The sequence below is a fragment of the Balaenoptera ricei genome, chromosome 1 (genome assembly GCF_028023285.1).
Source record: "Balaenoptera ricei isolate mBalRic1 chromosome 1, mBalRic1.hap2, whole genome shotgun sequence".
NCBI classification, from domain to species: domain Eukaryota; kingdom Metazoa; phylum Chordata; class Mammalia; order Artiodactyla; family Balaenopteridae; genus Balaenoptera; species Balaenoptera ricei.
The window spans coordinates 12,956,881-12,970,358 of record NC_082639.1 but is presented as its reverse complement, the minus strand read 5'-3'; the positions used below and the strand labels follow the sequence as shown (position 1 = coordinate 12,970,358).

At 52.6% G+C, this 13,478-nt stretch overlaps 1 protein-coding gene across 1 annotated transcript in view; it reads right to left on the bottom strand.

The window, feature by feature from the left end:
- LOC132348047 (protein-arginine deiminase type-1-like) overlaps window positions 1-13,200 on the bottom strand; it is a 36,044-nt gene extending 22,844 nt beyond the window's left edge. Inside the window, exon 1 of the mRNA XM_059895197.1 lies at window positions 13,109-13,200. Within this exon, the coding sequence (XP_059751180.1) occupies window positions 13,109-13,200 (92 nt within the window). The remainder of the gene's footprint in view (window positions 1-13,108) is intronic.
- Between the last annotated feature and the right edge of the window lie 278 nt (window positions 13,201-13,478).

The window sequence follows — 13,478 nt, the reverse complement described above, 5'->3', positions numbered from 1 at the left end:
TTCGACCCTTTGCACTTGGGTTCTCTTCGTTCACAATGTTCAGCTCCCGAGCACCCGCTGGGGGCTCCGTGCCTCGTTTCCTTCTCAGAGGTCTTCCCTGACTGCCCTATTTAAGGCTGTGTGACATGGGTGACACCACGAACCCCACATTCCCTAACCCCATGACCCAGCTTCATTTCAACCCATGGCACTTGTCACCTGACATGTCATGTTTATTTGACATGTTTTTCTCTTGTCCATCTCTCCTGTTTCTCCCTCTAGAATGTAGGGAACTTTCCCATTTTACTGTCACTAAAACTACTGTCATCTCAGCACCCAGCGTGGTGCCTGGTGTGGGCAAGGGGTACAAGAAACCCCTGTTTTATGGATGAGGGCAAGGCAACCCAGGAACGTGGAACTGTACCCGAGCAAGAACCTATGGACCTTCCCGGGACAGACCCCCCCCACCTCCACCGTGTCTTCTGCCTGCCTCTTGTTTGTAATTTTAGCCTCCTAGGCCTTCCCCAAGTTCCAAAGAATAAATTTAATCAGAAAAATGAGAAAATGCAGAAACAATGGAAAAGAGCCAAGCAAGACAAAATAATAATAGTTCAGCCATTAAACAAAGTCAAGGATCTTTAGTTCCTCCTCAAGGGCTATAGATAATATTGTGAGCCACATCCTTTGAGCTGTTTTACAGATACTGAAGCCCCCACCAGGTGGAAGAAGTTAACGGTATGCTGCCCACAAGCACATAGACCCCAGACCGGTTGGAACCAGAAGGTTGATGATGTTGACTCCCAATTACCTCACCACCAACCAATCAGAAGAATGTCCACGAGCTGATCACACACCCCGAAACCCTCTCCCTCACCCTGTCTTTAAAAACCTTTCAATGAAGTTAGAACACTCCCTCTCATACACAAAAATAAACTCAAAATGGCTTAAAGACTTAGACATGAGACATGACACCATAAAACTCCTGGAAGAGATCATAGGCTAAACATTCTCTGACATAAATCGTACCAATGTTTTCTTAGGTCAGTCTCCCAAGGCAATAGAAATAAAAACAAAAATAAACAAATGGAACCTAATCAAACTTACAAGTTTTTGCACCGCAAAGGAAACCATAAACAAAACGAAAATACAACCTAATATTTGCAAACGATGTGACCAACAAGGGCTTAATTTCCAAAATATACAAACAGTTCATACAACTCAACAACAAAAAAACAAACAACCCAATCGAAAAATGGGCAGAAGACCTAAATAGACCTAAATAGTTTCTCCAAATGAGAAATACAGATGGCCAATAGGCACATGAAAAGATGCTCAACATTGCTAATTATTAGAGAAAGGCAAATCAAAACTACAATGAGGTACCACCTCACACCGGTCAGAATGGCCATCATTAAAAAGTCTGCAAATAACAAATGCTGGAGAGGGTGTGGAGAAAAGAGACCCCTCCTACACTGTTGGTGGGAATGTAAGTTGGTGCATCCACTGTGGAAAACAGTAGGAAGTTTCCTCAGAAAACTAAAAATAAAATTATCATATGATCCATCAATCCCACTCTTGGGCATATATCTAGACAAAACTATAATTCAAAAAGATACATGCACCCCTATGTTCATAGCAGCACTATTCACAATAGCCAAGACATGGAAGCAACCTAAATGTCCATTGAGAGATGAATGGATAAAGAAGATGTGGTACATATATACAATGGAATACTACTCAGCCATAAAAAAGAATGAAATAATGCCATTTGCAGCAACATGGATGCAACTAGAGATTATCATACTAAGTGAAGTAAGTCAGAAAAAGACAAATACCATGTGATATCACTTATATGTGGAATCTAAAATATGACACAAATGAACCTATCTATGAAACAGAAACAGACTCACAGACATAGAGAGCAGACTGGTGGTTGCCAAGGGGGAGGAGGTTGAGGGAGGGATAAAGGGGGAGGTTGGGGTTAGCAGATGTAAGCTTTTATATATAAGATGGATAAACAACAAGGTCCTACTGTATAGCACAGAGAACTAGATTCAATATCCTATGATAAACCTATGATACAATATCATAGGTTTTTGTACCTATAGGTTTGTATACCTATACCACTTTTATACCTATACCTATAGGTTTTTATACCTATACCACTACAATATCCTATGATAGTGGATAAGAATATAAAAAGAATGTATATATATATATATGTATGTATGTATAACTGAATCACTTTGCTGTACAGCAGAAATTAACACAACATTGTAAATCGACTATGCTTCAAGTTAAAAAATATTGGAAAGAAAAAACATACCCCACAACCCTCTCCCTCACCCTGTCTTTAAAAACCTTTCCCTCAAAGCCATCAGGGAGTTTCGGTCTTTCAAGGACTAGCTGCCTGGACTCCTTGCTTGGTGCCTGCAATAAACGCTGCCCTTTCCTTCACCATAACCTGGTGTCAGTAGATTGGTTTTTCTGTGCGCGGGCAAGTGGACCCAAGTTTGGTTCGGTAACAGAGTGGCTTTCCCCAGACTGCTCAGCTGGCAGGTTGGTTGAGCTGGAATTTGGATCCAATCTGCTTGGCCCCAGAGCCCTTGCCCACACACCCCAAGAGCAAGTAAGCATGAGCCCAGGGCACCCAGCTGATGGCAGAAGGGTCTCCAGCTCCTGGGAGACCCCTACCCCCACCCCACTCAGAGGCTGTCATCGCCGGCACAGCCCTTTCCAGGGGAGCAGGATTCCATGGAGCAAATCCCCAGCTTTGGGCAAAAGATGACATTTCCAGGTCACAGCCCTGCCCATACAACCTCTTATTTGGAGTGTTGGTAGAAAATAATAATAATAATTGAAGATGAAGGAGGAGGAGGAGGAGAAGGAGGAGGAGGAGGGCTACCAGGACCTTTGGAGCCCAGCCTGGTCTCCTGCAGTCTAGATCGACCTCCAGCCTTGCTCTGCAGCTCACACCTATTTCACCCCTCTCTGGGGTGCTGGGATCCTGGTCTCAGCTTCTTTCTCCCCAGCAGGTGCCAGGTGAGTCCCTACAAGGAGACCTTGGGGAAAGGAGGCTTCCTGCAGGAGGCACCTGATGGGCAAGGCTGAGGCCCAGGGCAGGTCTCACCTGCCCTCTGGGAGGGGTCTGTTCGGCTCCTAGGCCCCCTGCCTTCCAGGCCCCGTCAGCCCATCCAGGTCACTTGCCTTGTGCTGTCTCTCAGGGTGGAAAAGGCGAGGGGAGCTGAGGCTATCCCAGCAGTAGCTTTGCAGGCTGTGAGGCAGGGGCTGCTGCTTTCCGCTTGGCAGGTTGTGCCAGGCAGGCACCTGGCCACCTTGGTTCTCATTCCCTCGGCATCCTACCCCCTCCCCTGCCCCCGGCCCTGGGGACAGGGTCCACACTGCCTTTCCTCACCTCTCAGACTCCCTGATCTGTGGGTGGGGCTGTGGATTAAGGGCTGCTCTTGGGGGCTGTAACAGGCAAGTGTGGGAGTTGGGGTGAGCCCCGGGCTGCCCCACAGTGGAATTTGTCTCACTGGTTTCCCCAAGCTGCTCTGTGGGTTCCTCCCAATCCACGCACCGCAACCACCCCCAAACCCCACCACCACCCTCACACACCCACCCCACTCCCTCCTGACCCCGGCAGCTACTTCCCTTTGGTCACGTCTCATGATGCAGCCCCCAGACCCAACCAAACCCTGGTATGCAGCCCTGGTTCATCCCCAAACTCAGAGTCAAGTGAGGAAATGGATTTAAAAACTCTCCTTTACTTTTTTTTTTAATACATTTATTTTATTTTATTTATTTTATTTTTGGCTGCATTGGGTCTTCATTACTGCGAGCAGGCTTTCTCTAGCTGTGGCGAGCGGGGGCTACTCTTCGTGCCGTGCACGGGCTTCTCACTGCGGTGGCTTCTCTTGTTGCAGAACACGGGCTCTAGGCACGCGGACTCAGTAGTTGTGGCTCGCGGGCTCAGTAGTTGTGGCTCATGGGCTCAAGAGCACAGGCTCAGTAGTTGTGGCACATGGGCTTAGTTGCTCCACGGCATGTGGGATCTTCCTGGACCAGGGCTCGAACCCGTGTCCCCTGCATTGGCAGGAGGATTCTTAACCACTGCGCCATCAGGGAAGTCCCAAACACCCCTTTATTAAATGAAGGGGACGAAGTCATTGCCATACTAGAGGCTCCCAGTCGCCCAGGCAGTAGGTGTCATCATTGTTATTATCTTTATCGTCATTTCCTTTGTTATTATCTTTATCGTCATTTCCATTGTTATGCTGATGAGCCTGTGAGCTGGTGCCAGCACCCTGCCTTCTTTCTACCCCCTCTCTGCGGAGGTGGGATGAGGATGGGGATGGGGAGGGGGCAGTTTTCTGCATTCTTGGAGACCCACTTCAAACGCCACCCCTTCCGTGGAGTGGAGTAAGGGCTGTGTGTGGAGTATGGCCTGGGACCTGGTCACTCAGCTGCTCTGAGCCTCGATTTTCCTCCTCTGGAAAATGGATATAATCCAAAGAGCTACTTCCTAGGGCTGTTGGGTGATTTCCATGAGATGATGCATTTAAAGTGCTTGGCGGGCTTCCCTGGTGGCGCAGTGGTTGAGAATCTGCCTGCCAATGCAGGGCACACGGGTTCGAGCCCTGGTCTGGGAAGATCCCACATGCCGCAGAGCAACTAGGCTGGTGAGCCACAACTACTGAGCCTGCGCGTCTGGAGCCTGTGCTCCGCAACAAGAGAGGCCGCGATAGTGAGAGGCCTGCGCACCGCGATTAAGAGTGGCCCCCGCTTGCCGCAAGTAGAGAAAGCCCTCGCACAGAAACAAAGACCCAACACAGCCAAAAATAAATAAGTTAATTAAAAAAAAAAAAAAGTGCTTGGCACAGTAGGTGCTCAATAAGTGTTAGGTGCCATCATCGCTGTTACTACCACTCTTCCCAGAACCCCCAACAGCCCAAACCCAGTCAGGCCAGGACCCCATGTCCTTTCCTCTGTGTCCCCACAGCACTGGTCCAGACCTTCCTTGCGGCCCCTTCACAGCCTGTGTCACCCAGCGTCCCGACTCACCCTGTCGCCAGGCCCAGAGCAGGGCCTGGTTCACCAGGTTAATAAAGAGGCTGCAAGGAGAGTGGAGTCAATTCTTAGAGAATCTCACAAAAGGAAGCACAGAGGATGGGACGGGGAATTTTCAATCAACAGGAAATTCCCAGCCTTGCCCACTTGCCTTGGCAAGACATGTGCCCACCCACCTGGTAAGGCATAAGGACAGCATGTTTCACAGGTCATATTGGGTAGGGTAGTATTGGGGTGGCATTTTCAAGCACCTACTATGTGCAAGGCACATGCTCAGCTTTTGATGCCTCATCTACACTTCACAACAACCCTCACAGGAACATGTTGCTGTCCTCATTTAGCAGATGAAGAAATCTTCTCAGAGAGGTTAAGTAACCTTCCTGGAGTCACACAGCTGGTAAAGGATGGAAGGAGCAGCAGGTTTGTCTTCTATGTTATGCTATCCCGCTGACTTGAAAATGAGTGTGTGTGCCCTGAGCGTGTCCCCGGCGGGGACCGGAGGAAGGAAATAGTCAGGGAAGATGTAGGAAGGAAAAAGGGAAATGTTGAAACTTTGCAACACAAGCTCCTCAATATGATCCCTTGGGAGCTGGCAGGATGTGGGGCACTGAGGCAGGAAAGCCCTCTTCCCCCTCCACGCACCTGAACTTTGCAGGGGTGAAGTCAGTGCAGACCAGGAAGATGGCACCGATGACCTTCTGGCCCCTTTCTGCCCTAAGACAATGAGACTGTGGAGTATCTTCATAGGCCTTGGGTCAGAGAGGGGTCTCAGAGGTCATCCTGGCCAACTCCTTGCCCATCGCAGAACTCTGTGCTTGAACAGGTCCTGTGACAGGCAGCTCACTACCTTACAGCCCTCTGTGCTTTGACAGCTCAGGTAATTAGAAGGCTTTTCCTTTTACTTGGCTGCAACCTGCATCCAGAAGCTTCCTCCCACTGGGGCTCCCCAGGCCACACCTTACCTCAACTACTCGGAAGTTGATCACCTGGTCTCTAGGGAGAAGAGAAACACAGCAGTCATGGAGTCCCTCCTATGCCGTCCATCTTACCTGCTACTTGGATACCACCAGCCCCTAGGGACGATCCCAGGGGTCAGGCCACCCTTCTGCCCAGCCTAGGGTCTGGGCAGGGAGGGCAGAATGGTGCTGACCCCGCCTCCAGCTAGGGGAGTGGGTATGGGGGTGGCGGCAGAGGACTTGCCCAGGGCATTGTGCTGGGGGAGAGGCGAGGGCAGAAGGGAGAATAATGCAGAACTGGATAGAAAGGCTGAGGAGCAAGCTGACGGGCAGCCCTTGAGCAGACCAGGCCAGCCAAGCCTGTGACTCCCCCTTCACACTTGATCAGCCACCTGTCTGCCCAGAGCCCCAGAGGTGCCACTCTCCAGGTGTCCTGGACTTGACGTTCCCTGGACTGAAGCCACAAGAAATGCCCTGGGACCAGCCAGCAGGACCTGGCAAGTCCTCTCAGGTATGACCAGCTCTGTAGTCGCTTCTGCCAGGAGCCGAGAACTGCTGTGGCCAACAGTCCCACGGAGCTGGCCAGACCCCCACAGGCTCCAGCCCTAAAGAACGGCAGCTCCGCGGAGCACACGGAGTCCTGTTAGTGCTGTCGGCCGCTCTGCCTCAACATGCATTTCCTGAGCACCTACTGTGCCACCCTGGGCACCAGGACAGAAGAGATGAGTCACCTCTGGCCCTGCCCTCATGGGATCCACCCAGGGCAGGGACATCACGGTCCCCAAAGTGCTTTTACTCCGTTCTGATTCCATCCCCACGGTCCCTGCTTGCTGAGCAGAGCAGTTATTCTTCTTCTCCCCATTTTACAGATGATGTGAAATTCAGAGGGAGGCCACATGCGGGGCAACAGCGGAGAGCTGAGATGTGACCCCACTCAGGGTCTGACTCCAAAGCTCATCCTCTGCCCTGCCTCCACCCACCCCTCGCACCAACCCAACAACGTAGAAAATTCCGCGATAATGGGCTCTCTTGGGGTTGAGCTCATAGAATTTGGGATCAGGCAAACCTGGGTTCAAATCCCAGCTCTGCCATTTGTTGGCTGTGTGACTTTGGGCAACTCTCTTGACATCTCTGTGTCTCAGTTTCCTTGTCTGCAAAATGGGGATCGTAGTAGGCACTACCTCATAGGCTTGTTGTGAGATTTAATTGAGATAGTACAGCAAGCACTGTGAGCTGAAGAAGGTGCTGTCACCATTGTCATTACTGTCACAAGGGGCATGGGGAGCAGGCAGACCCTGGGGAATAGGATTTGTCCATCTCCCTTCACTCTCAGACCTGCCCCCAAACCCGGTTAGCGATGCAATTGTTAGCGTCCACATTCTGAAGGTTTTTTAGCTCCCAGACTAAGATGGGAGACCCTCGGGGGCGGGGGGTGGGTCGTATCATCTCCGAGTGCCTCAGCCCAGCACAGAGCTGAACAAGGAGCAGGTGACCAGTAACATTTGTTAAGTGACCACAGCGGGGCAAAGGTCACAGAAGGTTCAGGCTCCTGTGTGGCTTCCTCCTTGGTCCTCCCTGGTTGCTGGCTGTGGCCGACAGAGGTCGGGAAGGCGATGGCCGACATCACATCACAGGCAGGGATTTTCCCCTAAATGTAGAATCACACTGGGTGTAGCTATGTCCTCTCCCTCTTTCCTTCCTTCCCAGAGATAAGAATCACGGGTGCGTTATGCCTTGTCATTGCTCAGCTAAGGCCACACCCAGAGAGCCTGCAAGGAGGGCTCGGGCTGGCCAGGCCTTCTTTCAGTGGACCCCTGCCTGCCCAAGGATGGGGGCTAGAGATGGGGGGTGGCAGCTTTCCACCCCGGGCCTTCCCAGCAGAGGCAAACAGGAGCTGGGGGCCAGAACACCCTTAAGAGAAGAGCCCTGAATGGAAAGCCAGAATCATGAGTCACTTCTCCCCTCTCAGCCTGTTTCCCCATCTGCAAGATGGGAAATTGTATGGCTGTGCTCCGTGGATTATGCAATTCTCATCTGTAAAATGGGGGCCAAATTCACAGGTACAATCAATGGGTGATATTATCCTCATCTAGCATGGGAGGAAACAGGCTCAGAGAGGCTAAGTAACTGGCCCAAAGTCACACAGCCTGCAAGGACCAGCCTGACCCTAGCTGGTGGTTATGACTGGTTACCAGACATCTTGTTCTCTGCAGTCATTGAACTGACTCTCGGAGGCCCCATCCCAATGGAGCTTCCTCCTCTGGGGCCCAGGCTGCACAGAGCCCAGCCTTCCTTCTCGTCCAGGTCCGGAAGCCCCAGCCCACCCTTTCACTACAACTGGCAGCCTGGCTCAGACCACACCCTCTGCAGGATCCTCCTGAGGAATTTCTGGCCTTCCCTTTGCCCACCCTCCCAGCACGGCAATGGAGACCCAGGTGGGGGTAGGCGAGGTCATAAATGTGGCAGGGAAGGTGTGCTGGAGAAACGCTTGGCAGGGCTTCAGGTGGCCTTGGTCTTAAATGCAGGGTGACTGGGTTCTCTGTTCTGGGGCCCAGGGTGCATTTGGAGACCCAACTCAGGTCTGTACCTGCTGCGAGGCCAGGCTCCTGAAAAGTTCCGGCAGGTCCCAGCTCCCTCGGCACCTGCCCCTGGGTGGCAGCATTCGGAATCGCTCCACTTCTCCCGGCCCACAGCTGAGGTCCCCCTCCTGGGCTCCCCAGGTGGCTGATGTCCTTGGCTGGGTGTGGATTTGCCAGTTCCTTCCAGCCTCACCCCCACCTCCCACATGTCTTTGAGCATCAGGACCACTTGGCAGAGCTGAACAGCTGCTTAGAAGCCACAGCAAAGGGAATGGAAGCTTCTCTGGACATAGCAAAGGAGAGGACAACACATCACAGGGAAAGCATCTTGGGGGTCAAGGAGGCATCTACATCACGGGTGAGCGATCACCCCTCCATCCCCTGCATCTCGAGTCTTCTCTCGGGGTCCACTGCCTGGCCCCGGGCCCGCCACCAAGAGAGGAAGGCGGGGATTGGGAGGAGGAGAGAGAAGTGGAGTTGGAAGTGATGGGAGCAGGAGGGGGAAGAGGAAACGGTCAAAGATGAGGAGAGATTCCAAGACCAAAATGATGGGAAGGAGAAGGGGGGACAGGGAAGGGGCTATAGGGCCAGAAGAGGGGAGGGAAGAGTGACGGAATGGATTCCCAGGTCTCAAAATGGGAGTTAGCAACGAGGACCAGGGAGGCAGGGACATCTGTAGACTTAGGGGGCTACTGACCTCTGGTACCCTCTCTGATGCTAGTACTTTATGTTTCAATAACTCACACTGCCCCATTTCACATCCAGATCCTGTAACTCCCTGGCCTCCCCTGGCTCCGTGGACCTTACAGGGGACCCCGGCCTCATAATCTCCAAGAAGCCTCAAATCTAAACGTTAACATCACTTCCAATAAAGGAATGCGATGCAGCAACAAGATGGAACAACTAGGAGAGGAGATCCTCACCCGGCTTCAAATCCAGGTCCCAGCCCGGCTCTTGGAGCCTGTCAGTCATCACGAATTAGTGTTGGCATCAATCCTGTAATTATCCTGCGAGGAGCACGATTATGTTTCATTGTACTTCTTCGCAAGTTAAAAGCATTAATTTACTCAATGTAAACATCAAGAATATATAGATCAGGACTTCCCTGGTGGTGCAGTGGTTGAGAATCCGCCTGCCAATGCAGGGGACACAGGTTCGAGCCCTGGTCCGGGAAGATCCCACGTGCCGTGGAGCAACTAAGCCCGTGCGCCACAACTACTGAGCCTGTGCTCTAGAGCCTGCGAGCCACAACTGTTGAGCCTGTGTGCCGCAACTACTGAAGCCCACGAGCCTAGAGCCCCTGCTCCGCAACAAGAGAAGCCACTGCAGTGAGAAGCCCGCGCACCGCAACGAAGAGTAGCCCCTGCTCACCTCAGCTAGAGAAAGCCCGTGCGCAGCGACGAAGACCCAACGCAGCCAAAAATAAATAAATAAAATAAATCTATTTTTTAAAAAAAGAATATACAGAACACAAGTTTTACAACTCTGTTTTGGCATTTTGGGTTTTTGAAATACAGGGAACCCCAGAAAACAGAAACGGTCTGGGTCTTTTCTCTGGCTCGTCTGAGAGGCCCTACGGAGACCCCCTTCCCTGTGCTCCTGGAATTCTAGTCATCTTGGATCTAAGAGTCTATTTGGCTTTGAGGCTTGTGTAGGGCTGGGGGTGGCTTAGAAAAATCCAGGAGACCGTCCCCGGCCCCACGCAGCCAGCCTTCTCCTCCATCCCTAAGGATAAATGTTCATGTGATCTCCAGCCTGGGGCTCCGATCTGGCCTCTGGGCAGCAAGGGAGCGCCAGGCTGGACCACTAATGGATTCCCCATGCCACACCCCCTCTTTTTTGGCATAAATCCTCTGGGGACCACCACCAAGAAAAGGACAGAGACAGCCAGGGCCGTCTGGCCAAACCCAGGGGGTCGCGGTGGAGAGCTAGCCCGCTGGGGTGAGGGTGTAGGATCTGCAGCACATGCTGAGTCAGGGGATTTCTAAGGTTCCTTGGGCTGGGACACCCTGGGGCACACAATTATCCCCAAATAACCAGTCTAGAGAGCACATGGGGGAATTAATCACATCCCATGACGTCACTGCCACAGGCCCATCTCCACTGGCTCTGGAAGGCTGGGACTCTGGGCAGCTCAGGTGACCAGCATACCTCCTCTTCTGGGGGGCTTCCGCCTTCTACCAGCAAGGCCAAACAGAGGCCCCTTGCTCGGCCTCAGCTGGAGCCGGGCACCTGGCACTGGGGGTGGGAAAGCCCCAAGTTCATCATCAAGTACAGCCCCTTCCTCCTAGCCAGACAAGGCCCTGGAGTGAGCTCCAGGCTCCTCTTAAACCTTCCCAGGTTGTCAACCCACGGCCCCCTTCCTCCACCTGTCTTGACAATTCTACATCGCCTTTCTCCACCTATCAGAGACCTCAGTGGCTGGAAGTTCTTCTTTAGGTCTACTTTTAAACCAACTTGCTGCAGAATAAACTTCTGTTTTCTAGTTTAGAGATTCTCTGTGGCTATGACGCTAGTCACTACCAACGTCCAGGGTGAAGTTTCTTGAAGGGCTCTTGGGTACAGGTCCCTCACGGTGCTCACTCAGGACCCCAGGGCAGCCCCTCTCCCAGAGTCAACCAGAGCACAGACAACTGGGCGGCTTCCCCTCGGCTGGGCCACGGCCCACACTTGAGGATACTAAAGCGCTTGGCGATCCCAAAGGAGTTTACAGATGGCATCGCCCCGTGTTCCCACCACACACCCGCCGATCTATCCTCTGCTCCTCCCACCCTCTGAGACATGATGGGAAGAACAAATAGTGGAGGAAAGGGAACCCACAGAGCTGTCAGAGCTGTTAGCACTTCCCACTCTCACAGAGCAAGGGGCCCTACACATGCATGCTCACCTTCACCCTCCCCCTAACCCATGAACATCAGTGCTATTGCTTCCCCATTTGTCAGATGAGGTAACAGGCTTAGAGAAATGCAGCAGCTTGCCCAGGGTCCCACAGCCAGCAGTGGAGCTAGGATGAGAAGCTGAGTCTGTCCAAGTCCAGAGTGTGGGTGCTTTACCGCCACGCTGAACTGAATAGGGGGCTCAGTTCAGCCTGCCAGGGCCCAGAGAGGGCCAGTGGCTTGGCCCACGCCAGACAGCAAGTCAGCGGCAGAGCCAGAACCAGAACCTAAGTCTCCTGGATCCCAGTCAAATGCTTCTGCCCTCAGTCAGCAGCACAACCTATCATGTAGGGCCTGAGGTTCTGAAATTACCTTCCAGAAATAGCCATCCGCTGGGATGAGAACAGGGGTCTGGAATCGGGAAGCTAGGGGCTCACTAGAGACCTCTTCCCTACTCTTGGTGTTAAAGCAGAGTTACCAGATAAAGTACAGGGTGCCTAGCTAAATTTGAATTTCAGCTGAACAGCATTTAAAAAAAAAAAAAAGTACGTTCCATGCCATATACTAAAAAAAAAAGCATTTTTAAAAATCTGAAATGTAAACTTAACTGGGTGCCCTGTATTTTCATTTGCCAAGTCTGGCAACCGTATGATAAAAGGGCAGCAGAAAATGGGATCTCTGTTGGCCACCCAGATGCAAGAGAACCAGCCCCACGCCAGGGCACCCAGCATGACTTAGAGCCGAGGTCTGGCCTCCCAGGGCTCCTGGCTCTCCCTCCCCAGCCCCAGGCCACTGCCCCCTCCCCATCTGCAGGGGCTCTGGTCCCATCCGATCCAGTAGGGATGGAGCTCATAGAGAGTGTGTCGAGTTGGAAAGACCCCCAGAGACCCCCAAGACCAACTTCCTCAATGGCCAGGTGGGGAAACTCACACTGGGCCAGGTCCCTGGACCTCCATCTGGGTAAAGCCAGGCCAGGGAGGATTGGGACCAACAGCGGAAGCTGATGCTTCCACTGCCCCTCAGGTGCCATCATTGCCATAATCGCCATCATCCTCCTGGCAAACACAAGCCCCGGGCTTGTTCCAAGTTCTTTTCCTTTATTAACAAACACATTGAAATGTAAGCCCCAGGCTTATTCCACTTCTTTTCTTTTATTAACACATTGAATCATTCCCTAACCACTCCCACTTGATCCCAGTTGCCCTGGCTGGCCTTCTAGGATCAAGCTGCACCACATACACTGCCCCTCCCCACCTCAGAGAGATGGGTCATTGGCAAGGAATTGAGGGCAAAATCAGGGGAGGCCAGTCCTGTCCCCCGTCTTGAGCAACAATTCATTCTGATGCTCCACACAAGTTCCACTGGGATGTCAGAACGCAGAACCCAGACCCTAAAGTCTGGCCCCAGGGCTCAGAGCTGGAACCCTCATCCAGTGGCTTGAGGTCAAAGACTTGACCCTGGTGCCAGGAGCCAGAGCCTCAAAATGGACCTGATAACCTAGCCCCTCTGCTCTGCTGTCAAAACAAACTCTTGTCAGCATCCTCCAATATGCCCCATTCGTCCACCAGGCGCCCACCCCGTTGCCGCGGGTCCTCCAGCCCAGCCCAGCCCAGCCCTCTGCAGCCAGGTGGGTGCTTTCGGCTCTCACCTGTGAACATCCACGTACGTTTCGATTCCCACCACACACACAGCGTAGGTGGGCTTTTTCAGGGACAGCTGCACAGCTCTCTGTGGGGCCATCCTTTCCCCCGGACTCCAAGCCTCCGTGCGCCCTGGCTTCCTAGCTCCTCTCCCAGGCACCTCGTCGCCAGGAAGGAGTGTGAGTTCTGAAGATTCTGTGCTTTCCTCCTCCCTTTTAAGTTCACACTATAACCTGATTAGCCTGCCTGAGCCCGTTCCCCACCTCCTGGCTCCATGCCCATCCCTCCTCGCTTGGGCCTGTCAATCCAAGAGGCTGAGGGTGGAGGCACCCAAGGCCTCTCTGGGGGATGGGGAAGGGGGGACCCCTGGTGGAGCAG